The 21,128-nt window shown below is 42.7% G+C and overlaps 1 protein-coding gene across 1 annotated transcript in view; it reads right to left on the bottom strand.

The window, feature by feature from the left end:
• Window positions 1-7,706: 7,706 nt before the first annotated feature.
• Window positions 7,707-21,128, bottom strand: part of LOC109466403 (peroxidasin homolog) — a gene marked incomplete at its 5' end in the record, with an annotated part of 65,363 nt that continues 51,941 nt past the window's right edge. Inside the window, 15 exon segments of the mRNA XM_019764114.1 lie at window positions 7,707-8,585; window positions 9,071-9,187; window positions 10,120-10,487; window positions 11,569-11,777; window positions 11,988-12,114; window positions 13,446-13,907; window positions 14,238-14,494; window positions 15,384-15,659; window positions 16,252-16,428; window positions 17,030-17,119; window positions 17,705-17,833; window positions 18,213-18,330; window positions 18,789-18,912; window positions 20,027-20,175; window positions 20,890-21,027. Of these exon segments, the coding sequence (XP_019619673.1) occupies window positions 8,490-8,585; window positions 9,071-9,187; window positions 10,120-10,487; window positions 11,569-11,777; window positions 11,988-12,114; window positions 13,446-13,907; window positions 14,238-14,494; window positions 15,384-15,659; window positions 16,252-16,428; window positions 17,030-17,119; window positions 17,705-17,833; window positions 18,213-18,330; window positions 18,789-18,912; window positions 20,027-20,175; window positions 20,890-21,027 (2,837 nt within the window).

The following is a 21,128-nucleotide window of genomic DNA, read 5'->3' as shown; positions in this document are numbered from 1 at the left end:
GAAAATTTTGAAAAATGAACCTTCTGAAATGGCATTTCCTGCGTTTTTGAGAGGATTTCAAAGAAAAAAAATCAGAGATGACTTTTTATTCAACGACAAAGTAGGCGGTTTTATACGATTCCAGCCCCGCTGGTGATACGAATCAGTCCATCTAAAGAAAAATCTTGGACCTTTAGATAAAAAGTGGACCAAAAAGTGGGGGGTTCTTCCCCCTGGCTACGGGCACTTTTTAGCGCTTCAAGGCTTCCTCAAGCGGCGGATGGTGGATTTCGATCGAGTGCTGGCGGGCTTTTTTCCGCGAGATGGATCGGCGGCGTTTTTTTTTAGCTTCCGCCACTTGTTGAGCAGTGCTGCCCAGCGAGCCTGCTGGCCTTTCACCGAACTCCGCGGCGGCAGGTCTCGGTCGGACGGAGACTCGGCGCGATCTTGCGGAGGGTGTTTCCCACTGACCGGTTGGTCATCTGCGTCAATACACCAGAAAATAGCTTCATCAGGTTGGTAAGGTATAGGATACTTTTCTTTTACACAACCAAGATAGTTACCTTGCTGGGACTATCTTTCAGACCGTGAAATTGCAACATTATGTAACCCAACTAGCTTCATCAGGTTGGTAAGGTATAGGATACAATGAAGATTTTTCTTTTACACAACCAAGATAGTTACCTTGCTGGGACTAACTATCTTTTAGACCGTGAAATTGCAACATTATGTAACCCAACACCAGTCACCGTGGTGACAGACGTCAACAAATCATGTCATTGGTCAGGTCAGAGATCACTGTTTGGAGAAGAAGAAGAAGGAGAGGAAGAAACTGAGAAAAGACAATATGTTTTCCTTTGGTAAACATAATAATTTTGAAGTTATGTGCATGTTACATGTATGTATATGTTACTTAAGACTCCAGGAAGAGTAGTGAAGTCATGTATGTCTCGCCAAAACACAATTACTAAAAACAACTGGATAACATTTGAAAGCGTCAGACGTTTCAGACTCTATCCAGAATCTTTAAGTAGTCATTGACTAATTATAAGGATCCCAATGAGCCACAGGATTTAAACACGGACATGAATTGATGTGTAAATGAGTTAAGACGAATTTTAGAAAGTCTAATAATAGGAATCAAGATTGAAGAAACAATGTGTTGACAATTTAGGGTGGCAAAGACGATGTTGATGCTAATTAGCTCTTGTTGGAGTTTATACACTAAGTATGTACTATCACTAATTGAGGTCTTTGAAACAGTATTAAAACAGTACCTGCTATAGGTGGCATTTCTGGCACATGCTCGGTAGCTGGTCGGCGGGATGCTGGTGGTGGTAAGAAGTTGCCGATAGCTGGGAATTTAGTATCCGATGACCGTTCATTCGCATTCGACTGGATGCCTTCATACGATGGAATGTTAGCTTTTCCGATGACATTCGGTATAATGTCCCTGCTGTCGCTTTCACCATCATCACCTGTACTTTCCTTGGCTCGCTCCATAGCCTGTTCCTTGGCTCGCTCCATAGCCTGTTCCTTGGCTCGCTCCATAGCCTCTTCCTTGGCTCGCTCCATAGCCTCTTCCTTGGCTCGCTCGATAGCCTGTTCCTTGGCTCGCTCCATAGCCTCTTCCTTGGCTCGCTCCATAGCCTCTTCCTTGGCTCGCTCGATAGCCTCATTCAATTCGCTATCGTCATTCAGATCAGTGCTGTAGTCTGCATCCATCGGACGAGAGCCCTTAAGTCCATTGCTTGATTCCAAGTCCAACGTGGAAGACGAAGAAAAAAGGTACTGATGTACTGTAGAGATGACATCTTTAATAGCTTCCACAAGAGTATCCTTGCCAGAAATCTGTACAACCGAGTTCACGTCCTCATTCACGTCCTCATTCACGTCCTCATTCACCAAATTACGCGGGTCGTCCTCCAAACTGAGAGCCGGCATCTTTGCTTCTAAAGCCTTCTTAGCGATAGTTTCCACTGAATCTTCTATTTGGAAGTCCGATGGAATTTTAGATCTTCCAATGGCATTCCTTGAAATTCCTGACGCTTTTTCTAACGCTTCAAGTCGATCTCTTCCTTCCGCTTCTAACGTTGCTAAACTAACCCTTTTAGATTCGAGGTCAGTATCGTAGATGTAATCGTCAAAGTCGGGTTCTTCCGCCGATTTCAGGCTAGAGTTTCCAGTGGCATTCTTTAAAATTTCTGACGCTTTTTCTAACGCTTCTCTTCCTTCCGCTTCTGACGTTGGTAAACGAAGGATTTTAGATTCGAGGTAAGCATTGATGACGTCCTCTAAACAGTGACACCGAACCGGCATCTTTTCTTCTGAATCTTCTAACGTTGATGAATTAAACCTTTCAGATACGAGGTCATCGTAGATGTCATCGTCAAAGTCGGGTTCTTCCGCCGATTTCAGGCTAGAGTTTCCAATGGCATTCTTTAAAATTTCTAACGCTTCTCCGAGTTTTAACGCTTCAAGTCGATCTCTTCCGAAATCCAATAGACTTTTAGATCTTCCATTCTTTTCAATTTCTGACGCTGGTTCTAACGCTTTTTTTAACGCTTCAAGTCGATCTCTTCTTTCCGCTGCGAAACCAACCCTTTCAGATTCGAGGTCAGTATCGTAGATGTAATCGTCAAAGTCGGGTTCTTCCACCGATTTCAGGCTGATGGAATTCAGGTCAGGTAGGGCATTCCCGGAGTCCAGGCTAATATTACTACTCACGATCTGCACAACATCAGCAAGAACTGATTCAAAAGCACTGCGACTTTGGGCTTTAGTCGGATCCCGTAAAATGTGTATATTTTTCAAATCTTCTCTTTGCAAATTTGTCACATCTTTTGGTCTGGCGGTTGCACCGAGCGCCATAAACAGAAGCAAGACGAGGTTCTGAGGCGAAGCGACGCTGAAGATCATGGCTAGGGCTCGGTGGAATGTCCTTAATCAAAGATAAGAAAAACAGTACAGCATCTTTAAATAATTTCATCAGGTTGGTAAACGAATGAATAGCAAAGTTCTTTGATCACAACCATTTATTTTTCATGAGCCGACCATTCGATGACCGTCTGTCATCTTCATCAGGGCAATTCTGACCGGTTTGCTGTGCACTGACGCTAGCTGTAGATGTTACTTGGTGCATAGTGCACTTAAAAGGTGTTACATAGTTCACAGTGCACTGTTACTAGGTCAGAATTGCCCTGATGAAGATGACAGACGGTCATCGAAACGTCGGCTCGTGAAAAATAAATGGTTGTGATCAAAGAACTTTGCTATTCAGTACAGCATCTTAGCATTAACGTTCATCTGTGTTGGTATACCTTATTATAACCGAAAGGGCTAAACATTCTAGCCAACACTAAACGCGTCCAACACTGAACAGAGACGGGGGGCGACACAGGTTATCTGACACGTACAACCCTTTGCTGCAATCATGCGTTTCCGACGTCACGTCATGGAAGCTACAGAAGAAGGGTCCATTCCGTGAACGAAAATTTGGGTAAGTCTCAATTTAGTCCAAGGGTTTGGTAGTCCTTCCATACATCAAGGACTTGCTGAAGCACTCAGGAGGATTTTCATTTCCCACGGGATTGCAACCCGTTTCAAATCACCCACTACTTTAAGACACATTCTTGTTGCGCCCAAGGATAAAACCCCCAAAGAGAAGAAGTGTGGTGTCATCTACCACATCCCCTGCCAGGGCAAAAACAACAAGGGGCCCTGCCAGGAAACGTACAATGGGGAAACAGAGAGGTCTCTAAAAGCCAGGTTTCAAGAACATACACGGCCTAGCTCTGCCAGTTCAGAGGTGTCACAACACATCCACATAGAGTCACCCGGACACTTTGTTTCATTTGACACTGTAAGGATTTTAGACACTGCCGAACAAGACTATTTCTTGAGAGGATGAAGGAAGCCATCTACATCCGGGCCCATCACCCTTATTCATTGCAAGTCTCAATTTACTCAGTGTTGGCTAGAACGTTTAGCCCTTTTAGCCATAGCACAGCATCTTAGACACCCATATACATCAATAGATGTGTTGTTCTGTTCACTTTTATCAAATCAATCATGTAGTTGCATTAGGCTCCTTTAACGTAAAAGATTATATGTGTTTAACAGATTGTCATTTGTATAGGCAGAAATATAGTTATATTCAATGACACTGGATGGTCCCTCACGTTTGCAGAACAAAAGGCTAAGGACCGTGTTGCCTGGAGGGAAAAATGAAGAGGAGCCATGGGCCAGTTCTGGTCTGAGCATTTAGGCAGGTAGGCAGGCAAGCATTTGTATAGTATAATGCGAATTTTATTAAAATTTCTGTGAAGAAAGAGTTGGTGTGTTTTGTATATAAAGGAGATAAAAAACCCGGATATAAGGCATCGAAGCATTCCGGATCTAGTATCCTGGTAATTATTGATCGACATAAATGTATGTATCTATTTGTGGGCATGGTGGCCTTGAAAAGGTGCACTTAGATACACCTGTTCCACCATGCCCCCATGTACATATGTATGTGGTTAATTGTAATAAATAAATAAATAAATAAGAATGTAGCGTTTGACCGCGCATCTTTCTGCTTACGTTGCTGCTCTACGTCGGGAGATTGTTTTTCACGTTGACATAAATCAGAACATAAAACAGCGATCAGAGACCCGGTAACCAGCAAATAAATACAAGTAGTTGTTTTAAAGAAATGATGGCTTCAACAGGGGATATAAGTATCTATCGGTATTTCAACTTATCACGGGTATGGCCTGAATACAAGAGAATTGAGGGTGGGGGCAAAACAGTAGTATTTAACACCTTTGCAAGTTGCCCCCCAAAATACTACCAAAACAAATAATACAGTGCAATATCGTATGTTATAAAAGTTTTATAACATACGATATTGCACTGAATATATAATAAAGTTACAAAACAGCACTAAAACTTAGGAGGTTTTAAGGCCGCAAGACATTTGTTGTTTGTCGTGTGACTACAAAAGATCGTGTGGGTCGTGTGGCGTCGCGGTAGCGTGTTCGGACAAGGCCCGGGTTCGAATCCTGCCCGGTGTCACCAATCTTGTGCCCTTGGGAAAGCCACTTTACACGTCTTTACTCACTTCACTCAGGTGTAAATGAGTACCTAGCTTCGGTCAGGAGAGCCACACCCCACCACACTTATCGAAAAGAGTAGGGGACCTTCCCGGTGTGAGTGACTCAAACCTTAGTCTGTTCTTAGGTTTGACATCTTGAAGAGGTGATATCCACCTGTACAATGTATGTCAATCCTTCCACTAATATGGTAAATCTTCATTAAATAAAATAAAATAAACATCGTCTGACTTGAAAGTAGCTACAAACAACACAAACTTACCTTTGCTATAGAGATGGCAGCGACAACACGTTGGTACTGATCTGTGAAAATGTATCTGAGAGAGAGAGAGAGAGTGCTTCGCAGCGTTGGTACTATATATTGTCTATCATAAAACACGTCATCAATTGTAGTTTTGTGTACTGTACCGTACAATCGTACACAGATCAATATAGCTATCTGTTTCTTTTTTTAAATTGTATATTTTGTGTATTTATTTTGTAGAGTCACACAAAGCATGGAGATAGAAACCTCCATGCACAAAGTGATTGAAGTTCAACTTCATACCGTATTTTCATATAAAACCTTTATTTTTTTTCCATTCCCACCACTCCAGATGGTTCGCCTTCATATGATCAAATCACAAATTCTCTCCACTGCACAAGGAAACCACACCACAATATACAATACCTGCTGTGCAAGCTGATACTGTATAAAACATACAAAAGTTTTCCACATGTTTTAAAGTAACAAATCTTTACGCTACATAGTGGCAATTAAAAAAGCTACATGTTAAGCAGCAATTTGTAACAAAGTCTACAGTAATCTAGTAGTGACGATCATAGTTCATTACAAAGTGTAAAAGAACAAGTAAAATACATCTTTTTTTCTCCTTGCTAAATCTACAATTACAAAATACAGGGTATCATACTTTTATATTCTTGATTATACTCACTCAAATGAGTGCATCAGCTTTTATTTTGCATGACGCTTATTTTTTTGCTGACATTTATACTTCAAAATGTTTCTAGAATATAACTTGTACATAAGAAGTATCATTCGCAAAAATGTCGTTGTTTAGGGCTTGGGCACATATGAAATTGTCGTACGATGCAAAACTGAATGCATTCTTAGGATATATTTGTGCATGTGTTGTATAACTATAACTATAAACTTCAGCTTTAAGGAAAAGGCTGTCTTAGAGCCTTGTCAGCGTTTGGCTCTGTCACAGCCTGTTTGTAAATTCTACAACATCAAAATCATACGAATGTGACCGCGCCACAACATAATTATCATAAGGCACACACTGGATAACCCTATGTATATCTGAACATAGCCTCCATAGCATGCCAAAAACTGGGGGTTTTGGGGGTCTTCATGGTCTTTGGGATCTTTTATGTGCTATTTTCTGATTGCATATAGACAACATAGCCGGCCTGGTTGAATTACCCCCTTTTTTAGAACTGGGCTAATCAGAAAACAGCCGAAGATCACCAAACCCCCAGTTCTATAAGCCTGCTATGGAGGGTATTGAGAACACTGGATATTTCTAAATTGATGATCTACATGTATATGCCCACAACTGTGTTAACATGTGTCTTTCCATTCAGTGCAGTCTGAAGAGACCATGGTTATGTGTACTTGATCGGTGAAATCATAATATAATCTTTGGTAATAATCTGTCCATTACACTGAGTATACTGGATGCATATTACGTACATGTAACATGTAGAAGTAGTCTTTTTGAAAAAATATACTGTACTTTAATAAGGATTTTTACATAAACCCTTTCTACCTCCCAACAGATGAACATGTATATGCAGTGTGACGTGGAAAATATCTGAGAACAAGAACATCGTTGTGAACCCTGTATAACCTGGTAAGGCAGTGGAGTCATGTAAGAACAGTGTTGCAGTGTGGTAGGGCCTAGGAAAAAATGTTGTGTTTCCTGTTTCCAGTCCTAAAAAAATTAGGGTCAGTATACGAAGGTAGGGATTATCTTTTTCTTCTTCTTTTTTCCTTAGACTTTGGCGATCTCTAGTGATCCAACTTATACAATACTGTTTAAGAGTGACACCTGTATGAACACACTTCTATTTTCAATGTTGGAAACCCAATTGTACAACATTTTGTCACTTAGGTGTCAGATCATGGAGCTAGAAATGGTCGATCTGCTCGAAAAGCGTATGTCCCTTGCAGGGATCCACCCAAAAAAAGGCTAGGGTCGGCAGTTTTTTCTTGGGTTTGTCGGGAAACAGGAAACACAACATTTTTTTCCCTAGGCCTAGATTGTTTTCTTGCCCTCTATATGTACAGTGTACTAATTTTACTAAAAGTTTATGTATATATCACACTTTTGGAGTTTGAGAGGAATTGAGTATTTGAATTGTTTTGACCCGGAAATGAGCCAAACTTGTATAATATATATAAAAGAATAATAAATAATATCACCAGCACCTTGCTCTTGACACTTATCACCATATAGCACCAAAACGTTCTTTTTGTGAAATGATATAGACTATGCTAAAGATAGCCATTGTTTGCGATTTTCTAAATCTCCAAAATATTCTTGGCTATTTTCATGATGATTTCATGCACACTGAACATTGTAATACAAAATGTATGACAGACTTTCTTGCAAAACAAATGCACAAGAATCTCAGTGTTATATAATATATTGTAATAAAAATGTATCGTTGAAACATCTACTGTACAGTGTATTACATGTCTCGTGGTCTACAAGCTTAACCAGAAGTTTTGTAAGGGTCATGGCACATTATCCATTTTAAGTACCGAAAATAAGCTTTTGTAAGAGTTGAGGCACCAGGGTTACCTTGTATACATGACTGTACATGTACATGTCTCTTTTTAAGTACCAAACATCACCTAAATTACCCTTTCTGGCACCAAGCTGAATTTAAGCAATCCCAAAAGCCATATATATCAATCAGTAGTCAAATTCCTGATGACAACATGTTGCTTTGTGCTTTTTTAAGGTATGATTTGGAAAAAAAAGGAAAAAATAACTTCTTCTATCTCCTAATGTAAATGTATAAACTCATCATGGATAAAAAGGATGACATGACATAGCCATGACAAATACATGTACATTAATCTTAATACAAAGTTGTACAATACTTGATGCAGGGAAGGAAACTGGAAAAAAAAGGCCTGGAAAAAAAAAGATGCTTGTGCTAATCTTACATGTAACTCGAGGAAAGCAACAAATGAATACGGGGAAACAAAGTGAAACAGAAATTCTGAAGTATCGTACAAGTCATGTTGGGAAGGGAACTCTACTGTAAAAAAAGAGCTTTCCTGTAAAAAAAGCTATTAAATCTTAACTCCTGGGGGACAACAAATGAATAAAACAGAACTTTGGAAGTTTGAGAACTATTTCCTAGACCTTAAAGTGACTGCTGTGCTTATTTTGGTTACACACATACAGGACAACACTCCCCTGGTATCAGTAGTGGTTTCGCACAGCTCTTCTCTGGACACTTTTGTCTTACACACGTGGCCTTTCCTTCCTGTAGAAAAACATAACATAAGGACCTTGACTCATTGCAAAAGCTTAAAAGACCCAAACAAACACACACAGACCACATGTCAACAAAAAGCCATTTCGTTGTGATGCAATGTATAGGTAAGGATAACTTTCTATGGACTTATTACAACTGTATCTTAATAGACTTGTTGGGACAATCATGTACATTTGCAACCTGTATGTTGTTATATTATGTATGACCCTGACTTCTTCCCTGATGTCTTCAATGAAAAGCAGCCAGCAGGCCAATTTGAGTATTTCAAGAATAACCAAAGGCTCAAATCAAAAATGGAAAATGATGTCTTATCGGAGGATTAGTCGTGTACCCTTGAGAACACCACTAAAGTAAAAATTGACTTTCTTCACACAAAATTATCTGTGTTGGTAGAAATCATTCTGGAGCAAAACTGTACTGTAATTTCCAGTATCAATGACTATTAAAAAGCAATACCAGGTTAGTGACCTCACCTGACATCTGCATGCTGTGCAGTCGTCTGGGTCCCAGGTTTCTCCGTCCTGGTACCTGTTCCCCTCCTCGTCTTTACATGTCTGCAGGTGCTCCAGCTGAACCTCAAACTCCCGCACCTGGAAACAGTTACGTGTACAAGACGCGTCACACATACAATATAACTGTTATATATGTCAGCTAAGTTATGTTAGTATATACGTAACATGTATCTGTACCCTGGATACCAAACTCGGGCTGACAGCCATTTCCCTTCTGCAGCCAGAAGCCCTTCGCCTGCCAGTCTAAATTACTGCTACGGAGGAGTCTAGTCCGAGGGAAATTTGGCTGGCCCTTTCAACTGACAACGTTCTAGAGCTGACCAAATTCTCCTGGGCTCAACTCCCTGTAGCGGTAATTTTAGATAGGTGGGCGAAGGGCTTCTGGCTGCCAAAGGGAAACAGCTGGCAGCCCGAAACTACTCTGGCATCCAGGGTAATGTAACTGTTCCCAACTTGTCTTTATACACGTCTGCAGGTGCTCCAACTTAACCTCAAACTCTCACACCTGAAACCAGTCGCATGCTTTTTATTTCAGAAAATAACCAAAAAGATCATGAAGAGCAATAGAAGATGAGAGGGCATTTGCAGGACTGACAATATGTTGTTTGGCAACATTGCAATGCTAGAAATACTGTGCACTTTTGTGCACTCAAAATTGGGAGTATGCACCCAAAATTGGGAGTATGCACCCAATTTTTGCCTGTAGCTGCACTGGTGCCACTAGATACAATGTATACTGTATTTGTGAAATGTATGATAAGGTACTAACATACACTATAATAAACGGTATTATTCCTCCCCATTCAATGTCAGAAAAAAAAAGAAAAAGAAAACCTTTGTTGTATTACTTTTTTGTCAGCTATAGAATTTCAGATCCAAGCTGTGAAGAGAAGCAGTAAAATTTGTTGTTACGTTTTGCTGACATTCTATAATATCATATTTGCTGATATTCTGTTATCATTATGTTTAATCATCGTCTGAACAATTCTGTAACGTCTAGAAGCACCCACCTTTCTTGTAAGCTGCGAGACGGCTCTCTGCAGGTCCCCCGCGATGTCCTGCATCATCATCATGCCGTACTCCAACCGCGACACTCGGTCCGACTCATGAGTTAGAGTAACGTTCTGTCCCAAAGCATGATACTCCGCCACTGTGTCAACCCTGTCATGTCTAGGCTTGGAGAGTCTGTGTTTACTGCCGCCGCTACGTCTGTGTTTCATGGCTACGAATTCCTTCTGTTTTCCCATCTTCGCCGTTCTTCTTCTCTGCTTCGCAGTCTCCAGGAAGTTTACGGAATCCGGCCGCTCGGAATACCGGGCGGAGCGTCGCTTACGGAATGTTCCGGACACAGTGCCGAATTCTGCAGAGTTGGCGCAGTCTGAAAAAAAACAAGAGAAAGAAAGAAATCATCAGAATGTTAGGAAATTAAAAATGTGGTAAGGCAAAGCATAGTTTCCCAGTGATTAAAAACTTAAGGTACATCTCGATCTTGAGTCTAGTCTGCTAGCCTAACAACTGGGCAATTTGACACCATGCAAACAAAAAAAGGTACATTAACACAGTCACATACTGCCTGTTAAAAAAGTGACAAATAAAACTGTAACTTTGCAGCACTCCAGGTGGTAAGGTCCATTCCTGGAACACTGTCGCAGTAGACATACATATAGAAGAACTTTATTGCACATGGTACATTGTATGGCAAACTACATACATGTGGCCAGTGGGGAAGTCTGTGTTTAGGAAGTATTAACACACAAGCAAGCAAACAAACAGACAAACCCTGTACCTTCGCAGCACTCTGTCTGAGGTCCATCCTTGGTACGTTATCGCAGTAGACGTATCCGGTGGGAAAGTCTGCGTTCAGAAACACGTCGTGCTGCACCCTGTCTATGCTTGTATAACAATGGACACACAAACAGACGAACAGACACTGTACCTTCGCAGCACTCTGTCCGTGCGGTGAGGTCCATCCCTGGTACGTTATCACAGTAGACGTAGCCTGTTGGGAAGTCTGAGTTCGGGAACACACAAGCAAACAAACACACACACACACAAACTCCTATAATGGCGCGGTCACATTTCCCAACCCGGGACCCGGCCGGGCAGCCGTATGGAATGAAAATTATGATATAAGACAGCAAAACACAAAAAAAGTTTTAGAAAATTAACCATGAGCACTACTTGTGTATACTCTTAATAAAAATTGTTTATGTTTCGTTCACGCAAACAACCCGGCCGGGCCCCGGCTTGGAAATGTGACTGTGCCATAACAAAAGGAATGGCACTGTACCTTCGCAGCACTCTGTCCATGCTGTGAGCTCCATCCTTGGTACGTTATCGCAGTAGACGTATCCGGTGGGAAAGTCTGCATTCAGAAACACGTCGTGCTGCACCCTGTCTATGCTCGTATAACAATGGACACACAAACCAATCAACAAACAAACACACAAACCCTGTACCTTCGCAGCACTCTGTCCATGCGGTGAGGTCCATCCTTGGAACGTTATCACAGTAGACGTATCCGGTTGGGAAGTCTGCATTCAGAAACACGTCATGCTGTACTCTGTCTATGCTGTCGCCGTTGTCGCACAGGACCCGCGCCAGGCTGGTCTGTCGGAGCTGAGTCAGCTGGGAGGGCTTGAACACACCGGGGTTCTCGTACCAGAACCTGGGGAGACAGGAAATCAATCAATCAGTCAAAAAATCAATACATCAATTGATCAATTGTCAGCAGGTGTCAGGGACTCTGTCCATGCTGTGAGCTCCAAAACTGTTTTACGTCGTTATCAATAAACCAGTCATATAAGAAGATTAATCTGTACCTGTCTCCATCCCTGATGTTCCTGAACTGCTGAGTGATGATGCAGTAAAGCCTTACCTGTCTCCATCCCTGATGTTCCTGAACTGCTGAGTGATGATGCAGAGGAAGGTTGGACCCAGCAGCGAGCCTGGTACGAGATCCTCCACTGCTCCCGCAACAAACAGGTCCAGGTTGCCGGGGTGACCTGTTTAGGATTAATGATATCAATGATAAGGCCACACCAATTTGATTTGTTGGTTCTCGGATTTTTTGAAAATATGGTTAACTAGAAAAACCTAATGAAAGCAAAGTCTGAGGACCTGGTTGATGCCTTGGCCATGGTGGACTCAGTGTTACATGTATGTAGTAAATACAGCCATATTCTAGTTTTCTTCCTAGCCCTCTCATTTCATGATGTCCGCTTGCTATCTTTTGAACTAAAAATGTATACTGATCAGAATTACGTCTTAATTCCTGCTAGAACTGAGAAATTCAAAAGATCTTTTCTGCCTACTTCCATTGTTTCCTGGAATAACTTGCCATTAACTACACGAGCATCAACATCAATTGCCATCTTTAAAAAAGAGTTGGAGACGTTTTATCACAGCCCTCACACTCAACCTCACTTCTCCCACGGTCCGAGAAACCCAGCTATCCACCTTACCAGACTCAGACTCAACCGCAGTCAGTTAAACTTTCACCTGTTCCAACATCAATGTGTGCCCAGTCCTGCGTGCAAATGTGGTCACTTCAACGAAACAGCTGTACACTACTTCCTACACTGCCCACTGTACACTGACAAACGCATTGACATGTTATCATCTCTAACTAACATTCTGCCATTTGACACAAACAACGTCACCGTCAACACTTTATGTTCAACCATTCTCAGGGGTAACCCCTCATTGTCGTTTGTCAACAACTGTAACATATTTGATGTGGTTTTCAACTTTATTTTGCAGACAGGACGTTTTGTTTGATTTAGTTGATTCATTTTGATTTGTACACCAGCCTACTATGTACCCTTGTCATTTCTTATTATTATTATTACTTTGTTTTATTGTATCCTTTTATGTGTGAGGAGAGGGCTGAGATAAGTTTTATAACTTTTTGCCTCATCCTCGGAAAATAAATGTGAATAAAATAACTAAAAATGTCAGAGAACCAACAAAATTAATTGGTGTGGCCTAATGAATAATCACGATCCATCTGCCATCCGAAACCCAGACTAAATGCTCAGAAAAAGTACAGAAACCTGTACAGAATGTCTAATTTTGAATGGTTTGAAATTGTATATTATATATTGGTATTGGATGTGAAGAATTATTTTATCTCTTATTTTCCAAATGTTCTAATATATTCTGTATAATTTCTGAATATGTCATATATACATTGTACATGTAGTTTTGTGCAATCAAAAGAATAGCTAAATAGTGAGTTATGCTATTTTAATTTTATTTAGTTATGCTATTCTCCCACCCGGATACATTGAAAATTGCATGTATTTCCTGGTGAAATACATTAATCGAAACCTACCGTACAACTGTCGTAGCCTGTCCCTCAGCTGGGGGTCAGAGATCTGGTGCCTCAAGCTGTCCCAGTCCTTCACTGCCGTCATGTTGCACAGCGTCCGCCAGTCGTTGTACCCCGGCAACGCGTGGTCCCGTCCCCGCTGGATGTTCAGCGCGGCCAGGTCCAGCGCGATGTGGTGCGCCATCTCGAAAAGCCGCTCCGTCAGCTCCGTGTTCACGAACTCGCGCGAGTTCCGCTGCTTCAGCGGCGTCGCGAACAGTCCCCGGAGGACCGGGTCGATTCCTCCCTCCTCCACGACCCGCTGGGGAGAGAAGAATGCCTGGTGGAGGGGCAGATGTCCCTCCGGGATCTCCTGGAAGCTGGCGTTGAGTCTGAAGATCATTGGATTGATCAGCGTGTGGCCGATTCGGTACGCGGCGGTGGCGAAAGCGTTGATGATGCTGGGGTCCGTGTTCGGGTCGTAGCCTGAGTCACCAGATATGTTGTAAAAACAAAAAGTATTAGAGGGATGAGAATTTTCTAATGTATTGTGTTTACCGACAATGTTTTGATTTTTAAAAAAAAATTGTGTCAGTGGAACCAGGCTGGTTTGTAATTCAATGAATTTTGAACATTTTGAACTGTGAAGAGAAGGGACTTCCTTCAACTGTTTGGGCCAAAATATAAGCATTTTGGAGTTGATTCAGAGGCTGAAATGTTGGTTTTTTTTGCAACTCATAAAAAATGAAGCGGGCGATTCTGTGAACCAACATATTAAATTGGTGTGGCATATAAAAAAAAATCACTACTACTTGCCTCGGTACTCCCCGATGAGCTCCATGCCCTTCTGCCCGACGAACTTCGGCATCCAGTGGGCGAACGTGATGTGCTGCATCTCCGCGCCGACGATCTTCCGCCCCTCGTGGTAGATCGTGTCGCCGTCCCAGTGCGGGTTCAGCCGACGAAGCTCCCTCGCGACGCGGTTGTGCTCGCGCATCCACAGCGTGTGCATCGAGAGGAGCCCCAGCTGCTCGTTGCTGCGCACATCGCCCGCCAGGAAGCACGGGATGGGGCTAGGAAAGAATGAATAACAGGTTTATGCCGTTATCATGAAAGTTCATCTGTGTTGGTAGTTACATGTTTAAAGTTAAACCTTTTGGTCCAACACAAAAAGTTCTCTCCCCTAGAGCTTTCGACCAGTCACTATGGTCTTCCTCAGTAGACTGACCCAGTGAGGCTTGTCACGTGGCTTCTTTGAAGTGTGACGTCAACACTGGGTCATTCTACTGAGGAAGACCAGAGTGACTGGTCCAAAGAGAACTTTTTGTGTTGTTGGACGCGGTTGTGCTCACGCATCCAGAACGTGTGCATCGAGAGGAGCCCCAGCTGCTCGTTGCTACGCACATCGCCAGCAAGGAAGCACGGGATAGGGCTACGAAAGAATGAATGAATAACAGGTTTATTTCAATAAAATGAAATAACAGATAATACTAGTATGCCATTGCAGTTACAATCACTGAATTGGGACATATTTGACAAATAAAAGATGACTTTTTTACAGAAAATGCGAATTTTCTACATAGCTCGATGCATCTCTGGTACAGTGTGGTCAGAGATTAACACTAAATCATAGTTTACATACATGTAGTTCTGACCTAGTATGATCTACCTGACCAATTGCCAGCTCGCACCGAACGATATGACAGATGCACACTGCCATACCTTGTTCACATTTTGAACAGTCATGACATAATCTGTCAGATGTACAATGTATGATTTAAGAGATACATGTATATTATGTAATCCACTGTTTCAATACACAGAGTGGCATTCAGGATTTTACCTATATAATTGTCAAACTCACACAATTCAGCCTTAGTGGCTGCCAGGTGATGGCGTTTTACTTGTACAGTATTGTGTTTTGAGTTGTGTTTATGAAATAAACCAATGATATCTACACACCTATCGTGCTGCCCTCTCTGGCAGTCGATCGGCAGCTCGGTGTTGTACGGCAGCAGGTACTTCCCGTTGGCCTGCCGCAGCCCGCCCTTGAGTAACCCCAGCCGGTTGGATAGGTCCCGAATCTGGGTGGCGTAGAGGTCGTTGCTCCCGTAGACGTTTGAGGCGTCAAGGAACGAGGTCAGGGTGTTAATCTGTTCTCTGGGAGTGACCTCGTTGAAGAAGAGGGACGTGCTGCCTGTGCCGCACACAGCACTCGATCTTCTGAACTCCATGCATCTGTTGGGATACAGTCGTTTAGATAAATCCAATTATGCAAACATGGGGAAAACATGTTCTGTGTAACGCAAACTCTATGCGCTATCTGTGGCTTTGATGGCCCTTCCCCTCAACTTTTCAGGGGGCCGGCTGAATGTTGGTGTTTTAATCAGCCTAGGAAAACCTGTAATGAGGAGATTGAGGAGATGACTTGGAAAGGAGCAAGACCATCTGTCACACAATGTTGGCCACCACTGCTTCCAATGCTAAGGAACTTCAATTCGAATTCTTTATCCCATTGCTTTTGTTTTGATTGTGTGTGTGTGTGTGTGTGCGTGCACGCGAGTGTGGCCAGAGGAGAGTGGAAAGCAGTGGTGGCCTACATTTTGTGACAAATGGTACCGGGGACCATGAGAATGATGAGTTATCTTAACGTTTGCATCAACCATTGGCAAAAACTGCTCTGCTACCTACGGCCTCACTTATACACTCAATTGAGACATTCTGTTGTCAACTACCGGTATACTTGTTATATGTTACAATATGATGCTATAGTTTTGAAAAGGGGCTCGCTACCTCATCACCACTTTTTTTAAAGAATAAAAAACCCCACCTGTGTCGAATCCTGGGGTCCCCGCGGGGGATCTCGATGGGGAAACACGGCGGGGTGTTGTCGCAGGTCTCGTTACACCTCAGGCCCGTGCTGAAGGTGAACTCGCTCGAACTCTCCACGGCAAGGTCAAGGTCATGGTCCAGGAACTGTCCCCACTGCATCACCATGTGAGAGTACCTGGAAAAAATACATTCAGGAAAAGTTCATTCAAGACATTCAGGAACTGGGTTACACCTTCCAGTGGTGATATCAATGATTTTGATTTTTTTATTTATTGAGATTGTAACAATACAATACACGTGGAACAGAGGCAGCTGTTGCTGGTGTTGTGTCCTGCACATAGAAACAAATACAGGACAGACAATACTTATTTTCACTTGAGTTAAGTGAGGAAAGTCGTGTTAAGTGCCTTTCCCAAGGGCACAAGATCGGTGGCATGTCAGGACTCGAACCCGGGACCTCTTGGTTCCGAGTCGAGCACTCTGCCGTTACGCCAAACGACCCCACGATGAAACTATTAGAACAAAAATAGTCCAATTCCTTATATATGACCTGTTGTAACATACAAGACATACATCATAGAGCATTCATTATCTTTTCCCTACAATTCATAATTTCCCAGATAATTCATAGTTCCCACCATGTACAGATTGTGAGTAATTATAGAGTGTGAATATGGATTATGGAATGTAATTATTCATTATTTGTAAAAAGTACACAACTCATCTAGTGGTTGTAAGGTACTTTCAATGTCTGTTTATATACAAACGTAACATACCTAGAGTCCGGAGTGGTGGTGGAAGTGGACAGGACCTGGGTGGACACTCCTCGCGAACTGGGCTTGGAGAACCCAAAGTACAGGTGTGACCTGTGAAGGAAAAATGGCAAATGAAGAAAAATGTACAAAAGGACTTACCAAGTATCTACTCCTAACAAGTGTCAAATACAGATACAGAAGCTGGTGTGTTATGTTGAAAGGTGGTTATACCGGCTATACAGATACAGAAGCTGGTGTGTTACGCCGAAGGGCGGTTATACCGGCTATACAGATACCGAAGCTGGTGTGTTACGCCGAAGGGTGGTTATACCGGCTATAAAGATACAGAAGCTGGTGTGTTACGCCGAAGGGCGGTTATACTGGCTATACAGATACAGAAGCTGGTGTGTTACGTTGAAGGGCGGTTATACCGGCTATACAGATACAGAAGCTGGTGTGTTACATTGAAGGGCGGTTATACCGGCTATACAGATACAGAAGCTGGTGTGTTACGTTGAAGGGCGGTTATACCAGCTATACAGATACAGAAGCTGGTGTGTTATGTTGAAGGGCAGTTATACCGGCTCTACAGATACAGAAGCTGGTGTGTTACGCCGAAGGGCGGTTATACCGGCTATATACAGGTACAGAAGCTGGTGTGTTATGTTGAAGGTATACAGCTATACAGATACAGACCTGTTCCATCCTACTGGTGTGTTGAAGCCATTTTCGTAGATGGGTTTGAGCAGACGCCTGAAGGGGGTGAGGGCCGCCCCCCACATGGGGTGCTGGAAGTTGTTGCACGTCCCGTCGAAGGATCGGTACCTGAGAGAGGGAATGGTTTATTCACACTTAAAACAGTTTCCAGTTGTCATAAAAAAGCAGCTATGTCGATTTAGCTGAATTGAGTTTTGACATAACATAAAAGCAATCAGTTATACTGATAAAATTATCTTGGACACTTGCTAAAATTTGTAAAACTATAATACTCAACTTTAAATTACCTTGTGGTAATTAGACTTATTTCATTTTATATTTACGTACTAGTCATATTCTGAACAGACGTCTGCCAAGACGAAAAACAAGAGTCATATTCTTACACACATCGAAAATGTGTCAAGAGACTGATGTCATGTTCTTTGGACCTGATGCTGTTGCATACATAATTGGGCTCTTCGTGAATCTTAGAGTTCTAACTCTCTACCTCTGGTGGAAGCATATCCTGTCGGAACAGTTGACCGTCTGCTGGTGGGTGGAACACCCTGACAGGTTTGCCACCAGGCGAAGGTGGCTGGGGGAGATCAGCTCTGTGTAGGAGTACTCTGCAAAAAAAGGCAACAATTTTGACCGTTTCCAAAATCATATCCAGTTGCTTGAGTAACTGTTAATGGTTATCACTAGCAGAACATTCATTAGGCCACACCAATTTAATTTTTTGTTTCTCGGATTCGCCCTGTCCATTTTTTGCAACAAAAAATTTTTCTTTTGGGTTCTAAATCAACTGCAAAATGCTCAATGAAAGACATATTTTGGCCCCAACGGTTGAAGAAAGTCCTTTCCTTCCTAGTTGTTAAGTTTTTCAATGTAACAGTGCAATTTTGTTTCATTAGAAGTTCAAAAATCTATTGTTTAATTGTAACATTGCCGGCTATCATGGGGTACCTTAGCCTGTTTTTTTTTTCGCCCTGTCGCTCCATATTTTTTCTAGAAAAATCAGAGAAACAACAAATTAAATTGGTGTGGCCTTAATTTTCTAATTCCATATAGCAAATGAATGTACCCGAATCCTCCAGGTTGAGTTTCATCCCGTGCTCCACCTCCTGTCGCACCAGCTGCAGCGTTCGCTCAAAAACCTCCGCCGCACGTGCCAGGCTCAGGGCTTCAGGGGACGGGAACCGCATCAACTGGAACATGGAAAAAGCAGAATGTTATACCCTCTACTCATGTGATGTGATGTCTCATTCAAACACTTGTACATTGTACGAACAAAGCACATACACACACACGCACGCACGCACACACACACGCACACAAACACACGCACACACACACAGGCACAGGCACAGAGACACACAGGCCAGGCTCAGGGCCTCCGGGGAGGGGAACCGCATCAACTGGACAGGGGAAGAGCAGATTGTTATACCCTCTGATGTGATGTCTCATTCAAATACAATGTACTTAGTAGTACATTGAACGAACACAAGCAAATACATACACACACGCACATACACACATACTCACATACACACACACACACTCACTCACTCACTCACACACACACACACTCACACACCACACACACACACGCACACACACACTCACTCACTCACACACACACACACACAGACACACACACACACACACACACACACACATACACACACACACACACACAAACACACCCCAAACAATACCTCTCTGGATATGGCAGAAATAATACCAGGGTTTTGAAACCCTTCCTACCTGCAGCAGTTGAGAAGGCATTCAAGGACATGTAGGCCAGGAGAACAGGTCATTTGGGGTCGTGTTGAAGACACAGTCCACACACATACACATGTACACAAACACACACACTTACTGTACACACAAAAATCATTCATAGAATAGGGCGTTTTGGTTCATGTTGATGGCACGGTCCACACACAAGCAAACATACATGTACATACAAACACACACAGACAGATACACACAAGCACAAACACACAATCATTAAAACAATACCTTTCAACACAGAGGCGACAACAAAGTCCCCGTGTTTGGGTGGGCTGAGAAAATTCATTTCGGGTTGTGTTGATGGCATGGTCAAACAAACAAACAAACACACAAGCAAAGCATTCCTACCTGCAGCAGTTCAGAAGGCGTGCGAGGTCGTGTGGGCCTGGAGAAGAGGTCCTTTTGGGTCGTGTTGATAGCACGGTCCACACACAAGCAAACGTTATACATGTACACACACACACAAACACCAGCAAAGATACACACACACACACACACACAACCTTCCAACAACAGTTACTGTACCTGCAGCAGTTCAGAGGGAGTGCGAGGCCGTGTGGGCCTGGAGAAGAGGTCGTTTCTGGTCCTGTTGATTTCGCGATCCACACTGTTGATGGCCTGCTGTATGGACGGCCCCACAAATGGATCTCCGATGAAGTTGTTGGTTTCTGGAACTGAAAACAGACAAAGGTGTGATGACTACAACGTGGCATGATATACTGTTGTCAATCAGTGAACAAAATACTTTTTTTGAACCAGGCAAAAATTAGGTTGCCCATCAGAATTTTAGGTTGTCCCACCTATAAGTTACTACTTTCCTCAAATTAAGTAATGTTACATACATAAGCCTTTGACAATATTTTAACAGCTTTTGGTTAACTGATACTAAGAAATAGCCATTAATACCTAAAGTTAAAAAGCATCTGCCGGATACAGTGGTGCAAGCCAAGTGGGCATGATTTTGGGGGTAGCACATTGGGCTACCTAGGTTCAAAAATAGGTTGCCCCAAGTAAAATTTGGTTACCCAGGGCCACTGGGCAACCAGGTATTTTGCACGCTGAGGTACAACAGACTTAGATGGTATGGCCACCTCCAGAGAATGGACAGGGACAAATGGCCAAAGAGGATCCTCACACTGGATGTGGAGGGTCCAAACACCCATGGCCGCCCTAGAAGGAAATGGTACGACAACATACAGGAGGACATCCACCACCTGAACTTAAAAAAAATCAACCCACAGGACAGAGACAAGTGGCGTGCTGCCATCAAGCCCCAGATGTATTGTGCAAGCACGTCTAACCCTCGGAAGACGGGGAACAACAGACGATAAACCGGACAGTGAGTGAATGTGAGTGATACAGTAACTGTATCAAACCTAACCACGTACCCAGCACAGTGAACTGCATGCTTGTGGAGGCAAAGCCTATGGTGTTTCTGGCGGAACACTCGTACCGCCCCGTGTCGGACTGGTCCACTCCTCGGATGATCAGATGGCCGATGGCACTCAGGCCGTACTTGCTGCTTTCTGTAAGGAACAGTTCGATTATCAATGAATGGCGATTCATACAAGTCAGAGATCAATAATATAATTATTATACAAAGTCAAACAAGACAATTTACATGTAA

The sequence above is a fragment of the Branchiostoma belcheri genome, unplaced genomic scaffold (genome assembly GCF_001625305.1).
Source record: "Branchiostoma belcheri isolate BF01 breed outbred unplaced genomic scaffold, Haploidv18h27 scaffold166, whole genome shotgun sequence".
Lineage (NCBI taxonomy): Eukaryota > Metazoa > Chordata > Leptocardii > Amphioxiformes > Branchiostomatidae > Branchiostoma > Branchiostoma belcheri.
Note: the sequence above shows the minus strand (reverse complement) of the source record. Positions and strands in the feature narration are given on the sequence as shown.